General features: G+C 36.5%; 3 protein-coding genes and 1 long non-coding RNA gene across 6 annotated transcripts; 3 read left to right on the forward strand and 1 right to left on the reverse strand.

The window, feature by feature from the left end:
• Positions 1-100: 100 nt before the first annotated feature.
• On the forward strand, positions 101-1,619 carry LOC105678374 (uncharacterized). The gene is made up of 4 exons (XM_012377664.2): positions 101-264; positions 409-549; positions 642-909; positions 1,026-1,619. The coding sequence occupies exons 1-4, from the start codon at positions 101-103 to the stop codon at positions 1,125-1,127; spliced, it is 675 nt and encodes a 224-aa protein (XP_012233087.2). The 3' UTR covers positions 1,128-1,619.
• Positions 1,620-1,962: 343 nt separating this feature from the next.
• On the reverse strand, positions 1,963-3,795 carry LOC105678375 (uncharacterized). 3 transcript variants are annotated; one of them, XM_067347259.1, is made up of 4 exons: positions 3,249-3,795; positions 2,980-3,183; positions 2,437-2,903; positions 1,963-2,149 (listed from the first exon to the last, which is right to left on the reverse strand). In XM_067347259.1, exons 1-4 carry the CDS (start codon positions 3,649-3,651, stop codon positions 2,147-2,149), a joined length of 1,077 nt encoding a protein of 358 aa, XP_067203360.1. In that variant the 5' UTR covers positions 3,652-3,795; the 3' UTR covers positions 1,963-2,146. The 3 variants fall into 3 exon arrangements, with proteins under 3 accessions (XP_067203360.1, XP_067203359.1, XP_012233089.1); XM_012377666.2 differs by lacking the exon at positions 1,963-2,149 and having other exon boundaries at positions 2,186-2,903; positions 3,249-3,336; positions 3,486-3,665; XM_067347258.1 differs by lacking the exon at positions 1,963-2,149 and having other exon boundaries at positions 2,183-2,903.
• Positions 3,763-5,476, forward strand: LOC136997072 (uncharacterized). Its single transcript, XR_010887886.1, has 2 exons — positions 3,763-3,901; positions 3,968-5,476. It is a non-coding gene; the product is annotated as an uncharacterized lncRNA (long non-coding RNA).
• Positions 5,477-10,100: 4,624 nt separating this feature from the next.
• On the forward strand, positions 10,101-14,284 carry LOC137001910 (uncharacterized). Its single transcript, XM_067361202.1, has 3 exons — positions 10,101-11,428; positions 11,532-12,332; positions 12,756-14,284. The coding sequence occupies exons 1-3, from the start codon at positions 11,176-11,178 to the stop codon at positions 14,282-14,284; spliced, it is 2,583 nt and encodes an 860-aa protein (XP_067217303.1). The 5' UTR covers positions 10,101-11,175.
• Positions 14,285-21,666: the final 7,382 nt, after the last annotated feature.

Consider the following 21,666-nt stretch of genomic DNA (forward strand, 5'->3'; position numbering starts at 1 on the left):
CGCCACAATAGCTCCCCGAACGACTGAATTGGCGTTGGCGTCTCGTAGCGCGTAAGCGTGCTCCCCGAACGACATTTTGCGTGGGATCGCAACAATTTTAATGGAGTTTATTGATTTTAACTCATCATCAGAAAGTGAAGAAGATGAAGATGAATTAGAACATGTTATGTGCGTGGTAGAAAGAAGAAAGTTGCCAAGATTGAAAAACTATGTGGAGAACATTGTGCCTGCCTATAGTGATCAACAATTCAAGTCACATTTTAGGTAATTTAAAAATTGTGAATTGTACATCGTATATCTTCTATTACATGAGTTATATACACAAAACCTTAGCTATTTTTGTATGTGCACTAATGCATTTACTTACTAAAAGATTTATTTGTCTTGTGCTTCTATTTTATGGCGCAGAATATCTAGAGGTACATTCAAGTTCATACTTGCTATTATCGCCTCGAGATTGAAGAGAATACGTACGGGACTGGCAATGATTTCTCCTCAGAAGCAATTTCTTATTGCAATATGGCGCATGGCAACTCCTGATTCTTATAGGTGAATGTTACTTGTGAAATTAATATTTTTGGGTGTCACAACTGTAGTAGTTCTTGCCTATGATCGCTAATTGTTTTTTTTTTTTTTTTCAGATCCATATGTGAGAAGTTTGATGTCAGTAAAGCTACTGCTCTCAATGCCACACGAAGAGTGGTAAGGGCTCTGTATAATTTGGCACCAACTGTTATCAAATGGCCATCAGGCAACAATGTCAATGAAGTTTGGACTGGATTCGAAGCTGTCAGCGATTTCCCGAAAATTATTGGCGCTATAGACGGTACACATATAAATATTCCAGCTCCTCGTGTTGAACCAGCATCATATGTAAATCGTAAAGGACACCATTCAATTCAATTGCAGGTATGTCATGTTTGTCTGAACATGAAAGTATGACAGCTTATTGTGTGCTTAAACTAAAGTTCTAAATCTGTATCAATATAATGTAGATTAATGTAAGTTATTTTTTGTTTTCTCAGGCAGTGTGTAATCATAAAGCACACTTTATTCATTGCTTCGCAGGACATCCAGGGTCTGTGCATGACCAGCGAGTATTTCGATTATCAGAATTGCAAGAGTGATTAGGAAATCCTGAGAAATTTCCCGATGATTGTCACATCCTCGAAGATGCTGCGTATAAACTACATCAGAATGTCATTGTTCCCTATCGTGACAATGGATATCTCACTCCTAGACAGAAAAACTTCAATTTCTGTCATTCCTCTGCCAGAATAGCGATTGAAAGGGCTTTTGGACTTTTGAAGACAAGATTTCGTAGTATAAGGACCGTTCTTGCAATGGATAGATGTGATTTAATCCCAATGTTCATAATTGCATGTTGTGCGATGCATAATATTTGCCTATTAAGAGGGGATGAGATCGATCTTGATGCAATTAATGAGGCAGAAGCTGACAATTATCTTTATCAAGATGCTGCACCACTTGAACTGGCAGGTGCTGCCAAAAGAGATTTAATTTGTGAGAGATTTCCTATGCGAAATGTTTAGTGCACAATGTGTAGCTTTGTGATAAATGCGCTTTATTCATATAATAAAATATAAATGTAACACTTACTCTCTCTATACGCTCTTATTGGAAATAAGTATTCTATTTGATGTTAATGTAAAATATAGTATTTATTTCACACATATGTCAATCGACAACAGATCATAAATCTTTATATAATTATTTAATAATAAACCTTTTGAAATAAAGAAATATTTTATATAATCTTTAAAAATAAAGAAATATCTTATTATTAAATATCTTATTCACAGAAATAAAGATATTATATCTTATCTTATTTTACTTTTTATTACAGAAATAAAAATATCTTATTTTATCTTACTTTAAAATACTGATTTTCAGTGGATCATCATAGAAGTAAAAATATCTTATCTTACTTTTCATTACAAAAATAAAAATATTATCTTATCTCACTTTTCATTACAAAAATTAAAATATCTTATCTTACTTTTTATTACAAAAATAAAAATATTATCTTATATTACTTTTAAAACACTGAGATTTGGTAAATCATCACAGAAATGAAATTTGGTGTATCATCAGATTCTTGCTGCATAGTATGCCTCTATCTTACCTACTAAGAAAAACAAAGTCAAAATCAGTCTAAAAATAGAAGAATTAAGGCCTGATCTACAATGTACTTCTTGTATACTTTTTCTTGCTTTTTTATCTTTCGTATTTTTGCTTTTTATATGTTTATCGCATGGAGTCAAGAAATATAGTCTTTTACAATTAGTCCTTTCTGAATTTTCAAAGAAAAATATTACTTTATATAGAGCCAAAAAGGCAGAAAACAAAAATTCAAAAAATAGATTGTAGATTTGGCTTAAAGGTTAATAATTTGATCAAGAGGATATTACATACTTGCAATTTATTAATAAGCTTATTTAAAGCATTTAAAATTTCAGTCCGCTGATCCATTGTCTGCTGATGGCGTTTTAATATATTTTCTTCGGCCATCCTTCGGCTTTTCATAATGACCTCTGCAATTTGAGAGGTCTTCCTCTTGCGTGAGTTTGAAGAGCCAACAGAGGTGTCACTGTCGACTGAAGAGACGTCACTACTCTCATTCTCTATGTGAGCTCGATTTGAAGAGGAAGCCAGAGCAACAGGATTCATAAAAGGTTTCTCTCCTAACAAAGATTCCATCACCTCAGTATAAGGCCAGGACCGAGGATTATTTCCTGATTTAGAATTGTGATCTTTGATGGATTTAAATGTTCTCTTCATCCCGTTAAATTTGCTTTGGCATTGTGGGCCAGTAACATCATGTCCATGCCTACAAAGAACTTCACTGATCGACTTCCACACTCGCTTTTGCGATATTTTGCCTACAGAAACATGAAATCTGTGAGAAAACCGAGGATCATGCACAGATCATTATAATGAATGACATCATTATCTTACCTGATATGACATCTTCCTCTCTCTTCCGATACTCCTCAATTAGAAGGAGAACAGCCTGATGCGACCATTTGAAGACCGAATCTGGTTCTGATTCAGGAATTTCGGCATCTAAAGTTGATGCCGTTGAGATCATGGAGCTTGATGAACTTGACTCCCCTTGGCTTTTCTTTAATACAGACAGAACTTCAGAAGCAAAAACAGTATCTGAAAATAACATAAATAAATAAAATAAATAACACAACACAGAAACATAACCTTCCATTACTTACCGGTTTCTACTCTGTGCGCATCTTTTGGTGAGAGACGCGTTGTATAAACTAGACCGGTGTTGATGTCTTCTAAGGTGACTAGTACGCCCTGATTCATTTTCAACAAATATTGAAAATAAATAAATAAGTAATACGTACACTTGTTCAAATTGAGCGAGACAGAAGCAGAAAACATTCGAACAGCGTTCAGGGAACACATTTTGGCGCTATGAGAGCTATTAGCATGTCGTGCCTCACCTCGAAATCCTGAGCACGAGTTAGCATGAGTGATGACGTCACAAGGCAAAAACAATGACGTCAACATCACTTTATTGGTGCTATAAAGCGGCTCCACGAATGACCAAAGCGCGCTCATAGCGCCAAAAGTGCGCTTCCCGAACGCACCCAGTGTGTGACGTGACATTTTGATGTCCGTCACAAGGGCGCATAGGCCCGGTCGAGGAGGGAGAAAAACTTAGGTCGTGAATCCCACCGTGGGGGGGCGATGACCTCTCCCTTTTTGTGTATACTTTAGCGATTTTGCGGAGCGGAGTGAGTGGCCAAAAACCAATGTTGTGTGAATAACGAGGAGCAGCCTTCGTGGGACCTGCGGGGGACTCTGCAGACGGGACGACGGAGGCCCGGACATCGCGTGGACAGATCCATAAGGTCACGTAAGAATATTCCATCATGTTCAATAAGATCCATAGAATATGTCGCTACCGAGAATAACGTTTCAGACTTGAAACGGATCAGAGCCAGTGGACGCATTGAGAGGATTGACGCCCGAAGGGAAAGAGAGCTCTCGCACTCCCGAAAGCCCGGGGTGGAGTACCACAGTAAATGGAGCTGCCGTAACGAGCCGGGAGAAAAGAATCAGGTCGGAACCTGGCCAGTTCACGGCCGATTCAAAAGACGGTCTGGATCCGGAATGGAAAAGGCCGCGAAGAACGTTCGAGACAGCTACCACAAATAAGACCGGGGTCGCCACGGAAAAGCGCCACAGAGGGCCGAAAGATCGAGGAGCGTCAGGAAGGATCGAGTAACAACTCATCGATACCGCAGGATCTACGTGCGCAATACGATGCGCGGATTGTCACCGATGTCCGGCGGGCCTCACTGTCGTCACTGTTCGGCGAGTCGGCAACCCGAGCGGAATCTCGAGGACCACAACGGGCGTATCGACGATTTTATAAGGCCACCACTTCGACTTCGCGGTAAGAGCGGTACCAGCAGGCGGCCCGAGCCTCGCGGAAACAACATCTCGCGTAATGTACTTGAGAAATATCGTATGTATTGAGACTTCTCGCGATACCGTGTGAGGTTAGATTACGGCCGGGCCCCGCTGGTTACCGCTATATAGAATTAGATTCTGCCACACTCTTCCCTTCGGGGCTGCCGAGCCGACAGTCGCCATTTCGCGTTTCGTCATGTTAAACTAGTATTTTTGCGTCTATAATTGTTTCCTGCGTACCGCGTATTTGTGTCCGGTAAATGTAATTATGCCACGTCTTTTGTCGCTGTATTATTTGAGGGCTCGCCTCGGCCTTCTGCCGAGAGCGTTAATTGAGAACTTTTAATAGCGAGGTCAAGAGAACCAATGCTGTACGTTATTAACGATATCGAGAAAGAGCGAAGTAGGATAAGTCGTAATAACCGTACTCAATGATCATTGCAAGATTAGACCAAGCTTTGTATACCGAGTGAGAATATAGTACGCGAACCGAACATCCGTAAGATAATAAGTTCCATCTCACCGGTACGGGTTGTATCTTTGCAGAGCGAATCCTTCGAATACACGCAACACCCTGTGTCACCCTCTATAATACCATTGTTATAAATATGCTTGTTATTTGTTATACGATTTAATGTGTTTTCTATAATAGCCTTGTTTCAGACTCCTCTCTCCAAGTTTTTGTTTGCATCTCTAAAGAACCTCGCCCCTCTGCCATTTGGTGTGAGCGGGCTAGTCGCGCTTATCGCCGTTGCTCGTTATTAACGATATACTTGTTCTGACCTATTTATTTGTGCGGCGCGTTAATCCGTGCCTGGCGTCCAATTCTAAGTATTGCCGTGTGGTTAATGTATAGAATAGAGAGAGCAACGAGATTTTGCACGTCTTTCGGATTGTGTGCTTCTAACGAGAAGGAAAAGTCGTCGCAAGTGATAATGGTGAAGAATGATAGAATAGAGTATAAATGTAAGAAAACATGTACTATGTCTCAACATTAAAAATTAAAATATCGGCATTTCTCACATTTTCCGTTGAATTATCAGATGAATGTTTGTAACAAAATTAGGTGTTATTATTTTCAACACGTTAAATGCTGGACAAAAGATCCAGTCCAATTATAAATCTTCTTATAATTCATCCCAATTGACCGCATTAAATTATGTGAAGCAACAACAAATTCTAGCAAGGTAACAGACTAACTAATGCTATGAATAAAACAGAATGTATGTGTGAAAACATTACATTTAATTTAGATTTAGAGTACATATCTACGAATATAAATTGTCGTAATAAAAAAGAAAATTATAAATTAACTTGTGCGTGTCATACATAATAGATATACTAAATGTATCGATAAATATTATAAATAAAATTTCCATGATAAGAACATTTTAGATAACAGATATCTAAAGTACATATGATATCTAAATACACAAGTGCTTCTTTCAACAAATAGAATTACAAATCAGATGCAACAAATAGAAAATTTTATACAAATCTGATAACATATTATTGTGAATATATTATTAGAAGACATGTATTACACAAAAGTATTCGCGTAGGGATAAATCTTCTCGCGCCGAGTTGCTTTCAACCGTCAGATAAACACCACATGGCGCATGTTTGCCATGTCGAAGAGGTTAAAAAAATTACTAAATCTTTTACCTTTTTTAAATATTATATAACGTATTAACATTCAAGACCAATTAAAGAACCCAAAGAAGTAATAAAAAAAGAATTTTTTAAATTGTAATTTATTCAACAAAAAATAGTTATTACTTTACTGCTATTATGCATCTTCCTCATATTACTCTTATTTATACTACTTACTAGTGAAGGTAACATAATTCTCATTTCTAATATGTATAATATTTTGAATTGAAAATGTATAAAAATTGTATTTTTTATTATTTTATATTTATTTTTAATTAAAAATATCTTTCTAATCTTATATATTAGCTTTAAAATTGTTCAAATTGCGCGCCTTTTATCTCTGTCGTTCGACATCAGTTGCGTTCAACAAAGATTGCGTTCGTCTTGCTCGCATTACATAGTGAAATATGTAGTGTGTGCTGTACAGCGAAGTATTAAGTGAGAAAAAAAGTATTTATTGAAGATCTTAAAGCTTCGATTTATCCATTTTTAAGTGTACAGTTCTTCAATTACCTCTTACTTTTAATAAAAACCAGGTAATGTAGAAACGATTAATATTTAATTGTAGGTTAGCATATTAAAAGGTTAGTTCAACGTTCTTTGTTTTACTGTTTTTAATAGCAACAAAACCATTATGAGTGGGATACGCAAATTAAAAATTTATTTTAAGAGTTATCTTAGACGTTTGGCTAGATTTGAAGCAGATTCATATTCTTATAATAGAAAGTTACTGCTGGCACAACAAACCTCGCCTTATAGTAGTGTTCATTCAATAAATATAGAATGCAATAAGGAAAGTACTGTAAAGACGAGAAATGTACTAGATGATAACGTTGCTCATCACTAGAGCTCGGATTTTCCGCCGGCCGACGTACCATTTCGAGTCGACCGTAGCGAGTTCCTCACAGCTCGCTTCACTTCGACACGCTCGACGAGCGCGACATGGTGGGGAGAACTAGCTACGGTTGCTCGATCTGAGAACTTAAATCCGGGCTCTACTCATCACATATTACCAAATCAAAACAATGAAGTTGATGATGACACATCACAATCGAATTCCATTGAACATGATGGTGCATTATTGACAGAGTTTGTAGAAACAATAAATACAAATGATGATAATTATTTTTATTCTAAAACAAGTAATAAGTCTTTAAATGAAAACGCAGATAAAATTTAAAAAAAAACTGTGGCTGCATGGGCAATACAATATGGAATTACACATTCTGCACTGAAAGAACTTTTGAAAATTTTAAATACTTTTACAAATACTACATTTCCAAAGGATTCTAGAACCTTCTTAGAAACTCCCAGAAATACAGATGTTATTGGAAGCATCAAGCATTATGCGGCATAATAATCAAGAAACATATGATTTTATAGAGTTTACAGAATATGATCTGCCATTGATAAATATGAATGCATTAAAACGGTTAGAAGAAGTATTAAAAGATAGCTCGTTTGCAAACAAAATGATAAAAATGTTGTGGTATACACAATATACAGCGTGTGTCAAAAGTTCCGGGACGGCTGGATAATTTGAAAAATACGCATCACAGAGGAAAATGACCTCGACAAAAGTTGTAGGATTTTTTTCGGGCAATCCGATGGTTACCTTAGATTTGGCCTTGCTCGTGACCTTCAAGGTCATTTCAAGGTCAAATCAAATTTTTTAAATAGAAACCCCTATTTTTGATTCCAAAATCTAATAGCTGGTATCAAGAGCTTTTCAAAACACTATAATGAAGTTATTTTTCATTAAGTACTTTTCGAGTTATGAGGCTTGAAAGTTACAGCATTTTGATATAAAATACAAAATATCTTGTAAAACATTCAATTTTCGGAAATCTTACCTTAATACTTTTATGCACAAAATAATGAGACGAATCAATTGGTATAAAGAAAACACATAGTTGCTTTAAAAAAAAAATATGTAATTTGCGACATGCAACTGCATACTTTTTTTTAAAACCAATGTGTTTTCTTTATACCAATTTGTTTTCATTATACCAATTATTTAACTATAAAATTATGGTTGGCCCAACCATAATCCATTATGGTTGAATTAACTATAAAAACATGATTAAATCAGCTATAATCCGTATGGTTGAAATAACTATAAAAATGTGGTTGTTTCTTTTACACACTATAAATTATAGTGTAATTATGGTAATTGTAACTATTTTGTTTTCGCAGTGTATAGTTCTATTTAATTTATTTTTAAAATACTGTAACAAATAATATATTGAAGGATATATATGAAAAAAGAAATATATTTTGTATGTAAACATAAAATACATAAATGTTTATAAATAAAATGACTTACTCATTTTTATATTCTTCTCCACATTATATTATTATGTGTATAATAAAATAAAATCATCGTAAAATGGAGTCCTGGAAAGCCGAATGGCGAGTACGCTGCCTGATGGTGCTCAGCGCTCAAGGAGCTGTCATTGGCGGCGTCACGTGTTTTCTTATAAATGCATATTTCTGCGAATTTTCAATGAATCGATCTGAAAATTTCCAGAAACCTTCTTTCTATAGTGATGAACAAATGTTTCACTGGAGGTTGTTTCAAATTTCAAGTTCCCTCGATATTTTTTGTCGGCGAAGCTAAAAAAACGTGGTACCGACTGGCCTCAATTTGCAATTAATTATTATTAAACAATAGGCGATTTTCAGTTTCTTTATTGTTTTGTAGGCATTGCTAAACTATATTGCATGCGTATACCAAATTTCAAACAATTTCAACAAAATTTGGCCAAATTACGACGATTTATATCTTAAAATCTTATTGAATTTGGGGATAAAAATTTTTCAATTTTTTATTTTTATTATTAAAAATAAGCATTGAACAAAAAAACGGCAAATAGAAAAAGTTCCGTTTCGTCATTTTCTATAAGCCTATTTAAAAAAAAAAAAAAACTTTTGCGACTTTCAAAATTTTCATGCTCTGAGACAATACTTTTACAGGATTTCGAGCGCTGAACGAGTTCTTTGATCCGGGCCCTCAATTGTTAATACAATATTCAGAATTATTTTTAACATGCGTTCTACGTTAACAGAAATTTTATTAAAAAGCGTTTATAACTTGGAAAGGAAGCATTTCCGGAGCCACGTTTATAAGACTTTCTTTCATCCTTACACCTTGTATCTATCTTATATATCTCTTTTTTGTAAACATAGAATATAATAAAATGTGATATAATAGGGCTACAGGCGAAGATCCACTTTTAAAAAATCTAGCGCGCTATTAGTGGCACCTCATGGGTAGCGTGGAAGACCACTATTAGTTATTACTAATTAATTATTCGTAAATCTTTCTATTTTCAGTTGATAGAGGTAAATGCCAAGTAAGACGAGTCGCTAGAATATTAAAGGTATCGTATTTGAAAATTGCTTCTTACAACTTTTTTACCGTTTTTACACATTAGTTTCTAACAGTAATCGATTAAATTATTAAATAATATTTTCGACCAAATAATATTATTTTATATTTATTTATAATATTCGTATATGTCAAACTTGCATTTTATTGCAAAATTGTAAAATTATTTTTTATTTTTCTTTTGACAATTGCGAGTATTCACACTGGAAAAAAAGTTTTGTGATATAAGAAATTCTGGTTGATTCTACTAGTACGTTTGTTCAAAAATGGACGAAACAAATTTGTTGTTGGAATTACCAGAAGATTCTGTTAAATTTCATCCTGTTTAAATCTATCAGAATTTCTTGTAAACCTTACTACATCGTGTTGTTAGATTTACAAAACTCTATCAGAATTTCTTGTAAACCTTACCACATTGTGTTGTTAGATTTACAAAACTCTACCAGAATTTCTTGTTAACTTTACTATATCGTTTTGTTAGGTTAACACAACTTTGTAGTTAAAAAACAAGTTCGGATAGGTGTGGTTTTTGTAAAATACTAACAATATATTTTGGTTTAAAGTATACTCAGTGATATGATGTTTCCTACCAGGCTCCCGGCTCCCGAGCCCGGTAGAAAACATTATATCACTGGTATACATATATTTCATTAAAAAAAAAAAAACACCACGTGATCATAAAACTTTTCGGATGTAAGGCTGATGGCAGAGATCGAGACGTAAGAACTTATGTATGTCGTAGTCGTTTCCACACGTATCCACACAATAACCTTTCACGACTTACGTTTTTCTCTGCTTTACCATATACCATATAGCTTACGTCCACGATAGACGTCTACGACAGACATAAGTGTTTACTTCTCGTTCTCTGCCATCGGCCTAATTAATATTCCGTAATGGATTCCACGACGCGACGTAAAACTTTAGCGAGCTCAATTGAGACTGTTCCGACTGCTTAGCGCCATTGCTTCGCGAAAGATCTAATGCGCGCGATACACGCCGCGAGTAGCGAGGGCGCAGTAGCAGTGTAACAAATGAATGCGGCGAACAGTTGATCAACCGTTTAGTGAGTGATGACGAAACTGTTGCAGAGCGCTGCGATTTATGTAAATACCCAGATAGGAAAATGTATGCATTTTGAGATCATATTGTACTCATATATTTCACAAACATGAGGACAAGAATAGACACAGATGCGGGCTCATATGCTGCTCAGAACGCAGACATGTCATGATATCCATAAAAGTGCACAAAAGAATAATGAATAGATGGATGAGGTTCAAGCTAATATTGCATTTTGTATGTCATATGTAGTTCACAACATGACGACAATGTATGTTCACATTTATTGTGATTTATGAGTTTATTTTACGATTATGTTTTTTTAATATTTAGGTTAGATTAGGTTAGGTTATAATAAAATTAGATGTTTTCTTTTCGTTATTAAATATTAATTATGCCAGGTCTCGTCCGGATGGATATAATTGTAGTAGCGTTCCGCTGCGCTATCCTCAACAGGTTTTGAAGCCAGATTCAAAAAACGCGCCGTCTGCCTGCACGCAGGCCGCGCCGTACTATCGCCACGGCCATCATTGTTTTCCTGTTGTGCGATTCCTCAACTCGTGCTTTTTTCTCATTTTTCAGTACTACGAATTCTTGCCTTTTCAGGAATGGGAAAGACGTCTCACACATCCAGAAAGAGAAGGAGATCACCGTCGGCAGATAGGATTGCGGGTTTAGAGGAAAAGATGTCACATTTGATTGACATCCTCTCACAGAGTGAGGTTATGGCGCCCCGTCGCCTTTCCCCGCAACGGTCTGTTCTCTCTGCTTCCCCGCAGACGAGTCAAGGGTCACGCATTCATTCGAGATCCGACTCGGAGGTCGGTCTCGAGGCACCTCTTGTGCCAGCGGACCCATCAGGTGTGTATGAATACTGCTGGATCTGTATTTGCGAAATACAGGCGGCATGACGACACAACCTGCTTTTACAGACAGTCTCATCAACTTCGTACATCTGTTGCAGTGGTAAGTGATGCAGACGAGGATGACTTTCCTCCTCCAGGCCCTGAGCAAGGTTTGCTTCAGGCTAGCTCTCTCCCGGATATCTCTGTCTCCGGCGAGGTCACCGCCGTTTCTCTGGCCAAACAATTGTTTGGAGAGCGAGACATTGAGAAGGTCTCTTTCTGGGACGAAATAGTAACCCAGACGTGGCAGGATCTCACACGTTCTGGTCTTGTCACGGATCAACGTGATCAACTTTTCAAAAAATACTCTCCGCCGGACGCAGCGGCTTTTCTCAAAGCCCCGGCATTAAACCAGGAATGTCGAGTGGCTCTCAAGGGAAACTCTGTTATCAAGAGGGATGATTTTGCCTGCAAAAATCAGGATCAACTTGGCAAGGCCCTTTGCGCCCTTGGCGAGGCCATTTCGGATTTTCTCTGCCCGGCCACTCAATCATCTCTCACGTCGGAGGCACGTTTAGCAGTGGCTAAGGTTAACGATGGTGCCAGAATCCTGGCTGACCTTTTCCATCAGCTTTCCAAATCTAGACGGGCACAAATCATGCCCGCACTCAATCTTGCAGCCAAGGACACTGCAAATGCTATCCCTTCGGATAAGCTTCTCTTCGGGACCTCCTTTGGAGACCAAATAAAGAAGGTAGCAGCAATGCAGAAATCGTCTAAGGAAATCATCAGAGTTCCGGTACAGATATCCAGACAACGCCAGTACGTACAGCTGCATCTAGTTCGGGAAATGCCCGAGCCCCTGCGCCCCGCCCGAGGACGGCATCCAAGAGGCCAGGGGCGAACACAAATCGCCGTCCGTACTATCCCAGGTCCCACTCGAGGTCGAGGAGACACTAGTTAACACTGAGGTAATAGTGGGCGGCAGATTAGCCCTTTTTCGGTCCCAATGAGAAATAATTACTTCGGATCCAAGGATCCTACAAGCCATTTCGGGGTATAGGCTACCCCACATCCGGCAACCACTCTCTCAGGCCAGAGAACCTTCAGTTCTCTTATCCTGCTTCGAGGAGCAGCGCTGTTTCCAGGAGATTGCCAGACTTTTAACTAAGGGAGCAATAGAGCCAGCCGTGGACTGTGAGGGTCAATATCTGTCCTCATATTTCTTGATTGAAAAACCCTCAGGAGATTTATTCTCAACCTGAAAAACCTCAATCGGTTTATTCGTGCGCCGCATTTCAAAATGGAGGACTAGAAAACCGTTATTCGCCTTATTTCTCCAGGAGATTATCTCGCCTCCATTGACCTGGAGGACGCATATCTCCTTGTTCCGGTACACCAGAACGATAGGAAATTTCTTCGTTTTCGTTTCCTCGGTCATCTATACCAATTCCGTGTCTTACCTTTTGGCCTGGCTTCGGCACCTTACATTTTTACTAAGATTTTAAGGCCAGTAGCATATTTCCTCAGGGTTAAAGGCTTCTCTTCGGTGATTTACCTGGACGATTTTCTCTTCATAGCGCCATCGCATAATCAGTGCCGGAAGAATATCAAGGCAACAAGACAGTTGCTGTTATCTTTAGGATTTCTCATTAACGAACGCAAGAGCGTTTCCACCCCGACAAGTTCTTGTCGCTTCCTTGGTTTTATTTTTAACACATCATCTTTTACAGTTTCCATCCCCCCTGACAGGAGGGAGAAATTATTCCAGAGATCCTTGGATATCCTTGCCAGAAGCAGTTGCAAAATTCGCTATTTAGCCAGTTTTATAGGCTCTTTGATCTCGGTTTGCCCAGCCGTCCAGTATGGCATGTTACACACAAAAATCTTAGAAAGAATAAAATTTTTGGCTCTTACATCTACAGAAGGCGACTTCGAGGCTCAAATGTCTCTTCCTTCATCGATCAGGGAGGATCTCCACTGGTGGAAGAACATTTTTGCGGACAAATCTCAAGAAAATCCCATCAGATCAGGTCTCTTCGACCTTGAGATCTTCTCAGACGCCTTCCTTACAGGCTGGGGCGCTGTTTGTAGCAAGGGGCGTTCACACGGGTTTTGGTCACCGGAAGAGAAGCATTTCCACATTAATTATCTAGAACTACTAGCGGTTTTCCACGCTCTTCGCTGTTTTGCCGCTCATCTTTCGAACTCCAGCGTTCTTCTCAGGGTAGATAACTCTACAGCCCTGTCTTACATTAATCGCATGGGCTCCATAAGATTTCCACTCTTATCTAATTTAGCTAGGGAAATCTGGATGTGGTGTGCAGACCGGAATATCTTTATCTATGCTGCATATATTCCTTCAGCTCAAAATTGCGAAGCAGACGCCGAGTCTAGGGTAGTCTCCGAGGGAACTGAATGGACCCTAGATCATCGATATTTTAGTATAATCAATCATCGTTTTGGGCAGTTCGATATTGACTTATTCGCATCATCCATCAATAACAAATGCGTTAGATTTGTTTCTTGGCTTCCAGATCCTCTCGCGGAGGCAGTCGATGCCTTTTCGTTACACTGGGGTAGCTTTTATTTCTATGCATTCCCCCCTTTTATCCTAATTTTAAAGGTTCTGCGTAAAATTATCTCCGACGAAGCGGAGGGGGTGGTTGTCGTGCCGTGGTGGCCAGTCCAACCATGGTTCCCCTTATTTAACCGCATTATAGTCAGTCGCCCTATCTGCTTCAATCCCAACATTAACATGTTATCATCTCCTTTCAGAAAATTTCACCCAGCTTGGGACAGGATTACCCTGATTGCCGCGAGGTTATCCGGCAAGCCTTTGTCTACAGGGGAACTCCATCCCAAGCAGTAGCTACAATGCTCGCTTCTCTCTCAGAGGCTACTATAGCCCAATATGCGAAACCTATCAAGCTGTGGTGGAATTTCTGCAGAGAAAAGGACATCAACTACTTTACTCCGTCAGTGCCCGCCTTTTTGGACTTTTTATCGTCACAGTTTTTAGGGATGCGCTCCTACGCCACCCTAAACTCATACCGTTCTGCTATATCGCTGGTTTCGACGAATGAAGTAGGTTCTCACCCTCTCATTAAGAGATTCTTTCGAGGAGTTGCGGCTTTGAAGCCTCAACGCCCTCGTTACGACTACGTATGGGCTCCAGCTCCAGTTCTTAACTATCTGGCCTCCCTATACTCTTATGAGAACCTCTCTCTAGAATGCTTGTCTAAAAAGCTCATTACACTCCTTGCTCTTACTACCGCGCAGAGGATGCAGACGCTTGCAGCCATCCAGATCTCTAATATTCAATTCGCGGATTTCTTAATCATTAAAATTTCTTCGCGTTTAAAGACCTCGGGAATCGGCAGAGCTCAACCCTTGCTCTCGTTCAAGCCCTTCCAAAGTAAGCCAGAGCTTTGTTTTTTTTCTTTATTAAAGTTTTATTTACAATTCACATCCATCTTGCGCAGCGAAAGCTGTTCACCTCTTTTCATTTCTCTTCGGGCCCCGCATAGGCCGGTGGCAGCTCAGACATTAGGTTTGTTTTTTATTCCTGCACTGGCTGCACTAGTTCAAAAAGTGTACACTGAAGCGTTCTTTATTGCAGAACTGTTGTTACCGACGCTGTTCGTTATTGCAGTGTAGCAGAATTTAGTGCAAGAGTTTACGGAACTGGCTGCCCTAGGTCTGGAGCTAGTGCAAGCAGTACAGGACAACAGTGCAACCGGGAATTTGAAAATAAACGTGGAAAAGGTTAAATTGTTAAGTATATAAAAATTAGAGCTATTAATTCAAACAACGGATGTAATAATTGTAATTCATTATGTTCTAAAAAGTTATTTAATAAATAAATAGGTTATGTTGTACGTATATTACAATATTATTAATAATACTAAGTCTGAATATAATAATATTTCTTACTATCATTATCTTCAATTAATGGCGCTTGTAATAGTGGAATTGCTATTAATAAATCATTTTCATCAGATGAATCTAACATTTCCATAGGTACCACGTAATGCGCCATAATGCTTTTGCATTGTAGCGTTCTTTATTCCTGCTTGTACTCTCAGTCCTCGCTCGCACTACTCGGTTCAGTTCACTGCACTAGTTCAACTCAGTGCAGGAATAAAAAACAAACCTATTAGCTCGCTGGGTTAAGGAGGTGCTTGGCTCAGCCGGAATTAATACTAGGATCTTCTCTGCACACTCTACTCGTCACGCTTCAACTTCTCTCGCTGCTAGTAGAGGTGTTAGTTTGGACGAGATCAGGCGTACTGCTGGCTGGAGCAGTTCCTCAAATGTCTTTGCCCGTTTCTACAATCGCCCGTTGCTTAGAGGCGCATCTTTTCAGGACACAGTCTTGAATAGTACTTAAGAGTTTTTATAAACATATAGATTTTCAGATTTATTTCTTTTCCTACATAATCAAATGTATAATCCAAATAAAAAACGTTTTATTTTGTACCGTACGGAATCTACAACAAATCTGTGCTTTGAATATCTACAATTATATCCATCCGGACGAGACCTGGCATAATTTAATAATCAAACGAACTTACCGTGAAGTTCGATTATAATTATGCTGTCTCGTCCGGATGGAGTATCCCTCCTCCCTCTTTTTTCTTTTTGTTCTATCCCAATTTTGCCAGATTTGTTACCTTTAAACTAATGATGGCCGTGGCGATAGTACGGCGCGGCCTGCGTGCAGGCAGGCGGCGCGTTTTTTGAATCTGGCTTCAAAACCTGTTGAGGATAGCGCAGCGGAACGCTACTACAATTATATCCATCCGGACGAGACAGCATAATTATAATCGAACTTCATGGTAAGTTCGTTTGATTATTAAAGTATATTCTATTTATTTTAATTGTACACTCAATATAAGCGCATTAGAGCGACATAAACAAGTTTATGAAACAGAAATATTTATAAAACTGTCGAGTTTCACTCACTGTCGAGGACACATGTCACACTTTTAATTTCTCTTTACACAATTTTGATGGGCCGTTCAAGATGATCCATGGCTTCACACATATATAATAAGACTAACTACAAAAAATGTACGAACCGTAGTATCAGAGGATGCGTTTCCTAAATCATAACCACGTTCGGAGAGCGTTTGTATATTAATTGTTCTTATCAACGCTTCTCTTCTTATGTACTAAATTATTTTTATTATATGCGTTTTTAAATTATTTTTGTTGTCTATTTTACACTGAAGATGGCTACATTCCTTGGAAACGTATGTAACAATTTTTAATAAAATAAACTTTTGAGCAACTCGATCCGACTCCTGCTCTATTAGCTTGATGTCAACACGATCATTATTTTAATAAGGAAGAGCAATATCCTAATATTATTTGTATTTTTATATTATTAATTATTATTAATATATATTAATCATTGAAAATTTTGTAATATTTATTAAAATATTATTTCATATTTAAAAATGTAAACACATAAAACACATTTTATCATGCAAAATGGGTCACGAAGATCATGTGCTTGAATTCTATAATGATGACGAAAATATTGAATGTACAAAATTTATAACACATAATAATTAATTATTGCAATCAGTTTGTGATTATCATGAGTTGACAATTTAACATCAATATGTGAGCTCACATTTTTCCTCATGTGCATGTTAACTTGTGCTCATGATATGTATCATCATAATATGATTACAAAATATACATAATTTTGCGGTAAATATCTGAAGATCATGACGTGATGAAATCTGATCATCAGGCATTGCTATCTGGGTATAACAAGAAGTGTTGTAGATCCAACAAGAAAACACTTATTGAAATCCTTATAGTAAAGTTAACCAAACGGTGTTGATATAAGGTGTAAAATTTTGTGACAATAACCAAAAATTCTGTTTCGTTTGACTAAAATGCGGTAAACCAGAAGAATTTTGTCAATATAATAAAACCATTTTTCTCAGTGTGTACATAGTAATTTTTGATAAAATTTTCTCCGTGTATACATACTCGGCATGAGATGTTACTGTGTGTTTTGATCGTTGTTAGCTAGATTTGACCGACAAATTAGTATTTACATTCAAGTGGAAAATAATTATGCGTCTTCTTTCGTTCTCTACTATACTCATCGACAGAAAGATTCTTGTATCAGTTCGTGTTAGTTCATCGTATTCAGTTACACGCGTCTAGTCACTTCAAACGGACATGTCTACATCACTAAATATTGCAAATAAAAAACATGTGTGGAAATATTATGTGAAACTATCGGATTTTGAAGCACAGTGCAAGTTTTGCGAAAATAAACTTATATATTTAAAAGATGCAAACTTAAAAACACACACATATGGCAAAGCAACATATAGAAATATGGAAATACGAAAAAGAGAAAACAGTTATAAAAGGACCATGGGTGTATTTCAAATATTTAAACAAATCATATTCACAATGCGTTATCTGTAATGCAAACGTTCTGTCTACATTCAAATTTGTAGAAAATCACTTAAGTTCACATTCTGAAAAACAACGGAATAATCATATATTTTGCAGTTGGACATGGAAATATATGACAAAGAAAGATGATTTTGTAGCGGAGTGTAATATTTGTAATAAAAATGCATTACTTACGGGAACGTTCACAAGTGTCCCCTCCCCCCCCGATTTGATTCTTCTTGAAATATGTTGTAAAACATACAATTTGAGGAGACACGTATTTTTTTATAGCGGCCCTAACTCAAATTTAAGGAGTGAAACACACCTTTGAAAAAAAACGGTTTTTTTCTTTGTGTGTAACTATCACCAAACCGTAGGAGATATAAAAAAATGTTTCAAATAGAAGTTGTATGACTTGTAATGGGCTTTATAACTGTGTAGTTGGATTTTCAAAAAATGTAATTTTTTTTAATTTACCCTTACCCTTTGTTATTATTTTTTTGAATTTCAAAATTTTTGTAATGACAAAAGTTGTAGCATTTTTTACGCTGAATTCAACCATATATGATTTTATTATGTCCCGAAATCGCATCTTTCAAAAATGAGTCATTAGTATCACATTATATGCCTCGCGCTGCATGACGCATCGTTTATACCGCACTTGTGTTGTGCATAGTCGCAAAATAAATATAAAAATGACATGTTATTACATATTTGAGAAAGAAAAGTTAACTAAAATTGTTGCTAAAGCATCCCTTCCACATTACACTCTTATAGATAATTGCTGCATTTTGTGCGCAGCGCGTTGTCATATGCAAGTTAGCTATCAGCGCATATTACACTTTGAAGTTTTGCTTGTAGTGACCACGGGAAAATAATTTATGAAGCGAAAACAGTGAATGAATCAATCTATTCAACATATATCTACCTTGGCTCTATCTTCTTGGCCCGACTTGACTGACAATGAAATAAAATATAAAATTCTGTACAGTTTACTCTTTTTTAATAATTTTAATATACTGCGATTCTACATAGTATTACATTCCACTAAATTACTACGATACTTTTAAACTATAAGGTATATAAAATGTATATTATAAGTATAATTATAATATATATAAATAAGCTTATATATATGTAAATATAATTATATATATATATATATATATATATATATATATATATATATATATAAGCTTATTTATATATATTATAATTATACTTATAATATACATTTTATATACCTTATAGTTTAAAAGTATCGTAGTAATTTAGTGGAAAGTAATACTATGTATATATATACATAGTATTACTTTCCACTAAATTACTACGATACTTTTATATATATATATATATTATATATATATATATATATATATATATATATATAAAAGGTTATTTATTGTATATATTATAATTATACTTATGATATACATTTTATATTTCAAGATTTTATATACCATAGTTTAAAAAAATCGTAGTAATTTAATAGAATGTAATAGTATGTAGAATATATTGCAGTATATTAAAATTATTGAAAAAGAGTAAACTGTACAGAATTTTATATTTCAATTCATTGTTAGTCAAGTCGGGCCAAGAGGGTAGAGTCAGAGTGGATATATGTTGAATAGATTGATTCATTCACTGTTTTCGTTTCAAAAATAAATTATTTTCCTGTAGTCACTACAAGCGAAATTTCAAAGTGTAATATGCGCTGATAGCAAACTTGTATATGACAACGCGCTGCGCACAAAATGCAGCGATTATCTATAAAGGTGTAATGTAGAAGAGATGCTTTAGCAACAATTTTAGTTAACTTTTCTTCCTCAAATATGTGATAACATGTTATTTTCATATTTATTTAACGACTATTGCGCAATATAAGTGCGGTATAAACGATGCGTCATGCAGCGCAACGCATATAGTGTGATACTGATGATTCATTTTTGAAAGATGCGATTTCCGAACATAATAAAATCATATATGGTTGAATTCAGCGTAAAAAATGCTACAACTTTTGTCATTACAAAAATTTTGAAATTTGAAAAAATAATAAGAGGTGGGGGTAAATTAAAAAAATTATTAGGACCTTGAATAAGTTCTCGCTGTTTTTTTTGTTAAAAAAAAACATTAATTTAAAATATAAGGCTTACAATAACTTTACTCAAAGTATTGTCCATCATTAGAGACCACTTTCTCCCATCTTTCTGGCAGTAATTGAATCCCCCGTCGAAAAAACGATTCATCTTTTGACGCAATCCATGAATCGACCCATTTTTCGGTTTCTTCGAAAGAATGGAAGCGCTGCTCGCTCAAACCATGCGCCATCGACCGAAACAAGTGGTAATCCGAGGGGGCTATGTCCGGTGAATACGGCGGGTGAGGTAGAACTTCCCATTGAAGCGTTTCCAGGTAAGTTTTGACTGGTTTTGCCACATGTGGCCGAGCATTGTCATGTAACAAAATGACTTTTGGATCATTCCTAACGCTTTTGAAACTGTTGACGCATCTACTTGCAATGTTTTCCCGAGCTCTACTAGCGTCTGACATGGATCTAGATCAAGCAATGCCTCCAATTCTTCGTCTTCAAACTTTGTCGGTGCTCCAGAACGTTCTTTATCTTCAAGGTCAAAGTCATTATTTTTAAAGCGCCTAAACCAGTCTCTGCATGTCGTATTCGACAGAGCATTGTCACCATATGTTTCAACAAGAATTCTGTGTGCTTCAGCTGCAGATTTCTTTTGAATAAAGCAGTGCAATAAAATTCCCCGCAAAAACACTTTATTTGGCACAAAAGTAGACATTTTCGCAATAGGTAATTAAACACGTGGTTGACACTGTGGTAAACTGTATCTACTAGAATTTGAGGTTACATATAGTACTACTTAGCTGATGCGTTTCCGTACGAAATTCCATGCACAGAGTGCCGCTACGCCATCTTTTAAGAAACAGCGAGAACTTATTCAAGGACCTAATACATTTTTTGAAAATCCAACTACACAGTTATAAAGCCCATTACAAGCCATACAACTTCTATTTGAAACATTTTTTTATATCTCCTACGGTTTTGGCGATAGTTACACACAAAGAAAAAAACCGTTTTTTTTCAAAGGGGTGTTTCACCCCTTAAATTTGAGTTAGGGCCGCTAAAAAAATACGTGTCTCCTCAAATTGTATGTTTTACAACATATTTCAAGAAGAATCAAATCGGGAGGGGACACTTGTGAACGGTCTCTTGTTAGTGTTTCAGTTTATCTGGATGTTCATATAAAAGTGAAACATTGGGACCAATTGAAAAATACGCAAGAAATACGTGACGCAGTTGGTTCGTCAGAACGTGTTTCATCACTTCAAAAGGACACAACGTCGAAGTCATTAAGGATTGTAACTAAAAAGCATCTGTGGAAATATTTTGTTAAACTGCCGGATTTTAAAACGCAGTGCATGTTTTGTGAAAACATATATTATTATATAACCAATGGAAATTTCTCTAATCATATGGAAAGATATCATAAAAAAACTTTGATATACGAGCAAGAAAGAAAATTAATAAAATTTCCATGGATGTATTTCAAGTATTTAAACAAATCACATTCACAGTGCGTTATTTGTGACGCAAATGTTCTGTCTACATCCGAATCTGTAGAAAATCATTTGAGTTTACATTTTGAAAAACAACAAAAGAATCATATTATTTGGAATCGGCCATATAAATATTGAACAAAAAGAGATAATTTTGTGGTGGAATGTACTTTTTTCTATTTATAATCATCTGGACGCTCATATAAAATAGAAACATTGGGACAAATTGAAAAATATGCA

This window comes from Linepithema humile, chromosome 1 (genome assembly GCF_040581485.1).
Source record: "Linepithema humile isolate Giens D197 chromosome 1, Lhum_UNIL_v1.0, whole genome shotgun sequence".
Classification (NCBI taxonomy): Eukaryota; Metazoa; Arthropoda; class Insecta; order Hymenoptera; family Formicidae; genus Linepithema; species Linepithema humile.

Coding starts and splice junctions, on each gene's coding strand:
- LOC137001910 (XM_067361202.1), top strand. CDS start 11,176: ATGGGAAAGACGTCTCACACATCCAGAAAGAGAAGGAGATCACCGTCG. Junction 11,429..11,531: donor TGTGCCAGCGGACCCATCAG/GTGTGTATGAAT, acceptor CATCTGTTGCAG/TGGTAAGTGATGCAGACGAG. Junction 12,333..12,755: donor GCGAACACAAATCGCCGTCC/GTACTATCCCAG, acceptor TTATTTCTCCAG/GAGATTATCTCGCCTCCATT.
- LOC105678374 (XM_012377664.2), top strand. CDS start 101: ATGGAGTTTATTGATTTTAACTCATCATCAGAAAGTGAAGAAGATGAA. Junction 265..408: donor CAATTCAAGTCACATTTTAG/GTAATTTAAAAA, acceptor TTTATGGCGCAG/AATATCTAGAGGTACATTCA. Junction 550..641: donor GCAACTCCTGATTCTTATAG/GTGAATGTTACT, acceptor TTTTTTTTTCAG/ATCCATATGTGAGAAGTTTG.
- LOC105678375 (XM_067347258.1), bottom strand. CDS start 3,651: ATGTCACGTCACACACTGGGTGCGTTCGGGAAGCGCACTTTTGGCGCT. Junction 3,184..3,248: donor TGCGCACAGAGTAGAAACCG/GTAAGTAATGGA, acceptor TGTTATTTTCAG/ATACTGTTTTTGCTTCTGAA. Junction 2,904..2,979: donor AGAGGAAGATGTCATATCAG/GTAAGATAATGA, acceptor ATGTTTCTGTAG/GCAAAATATCGCAAAAGCGA.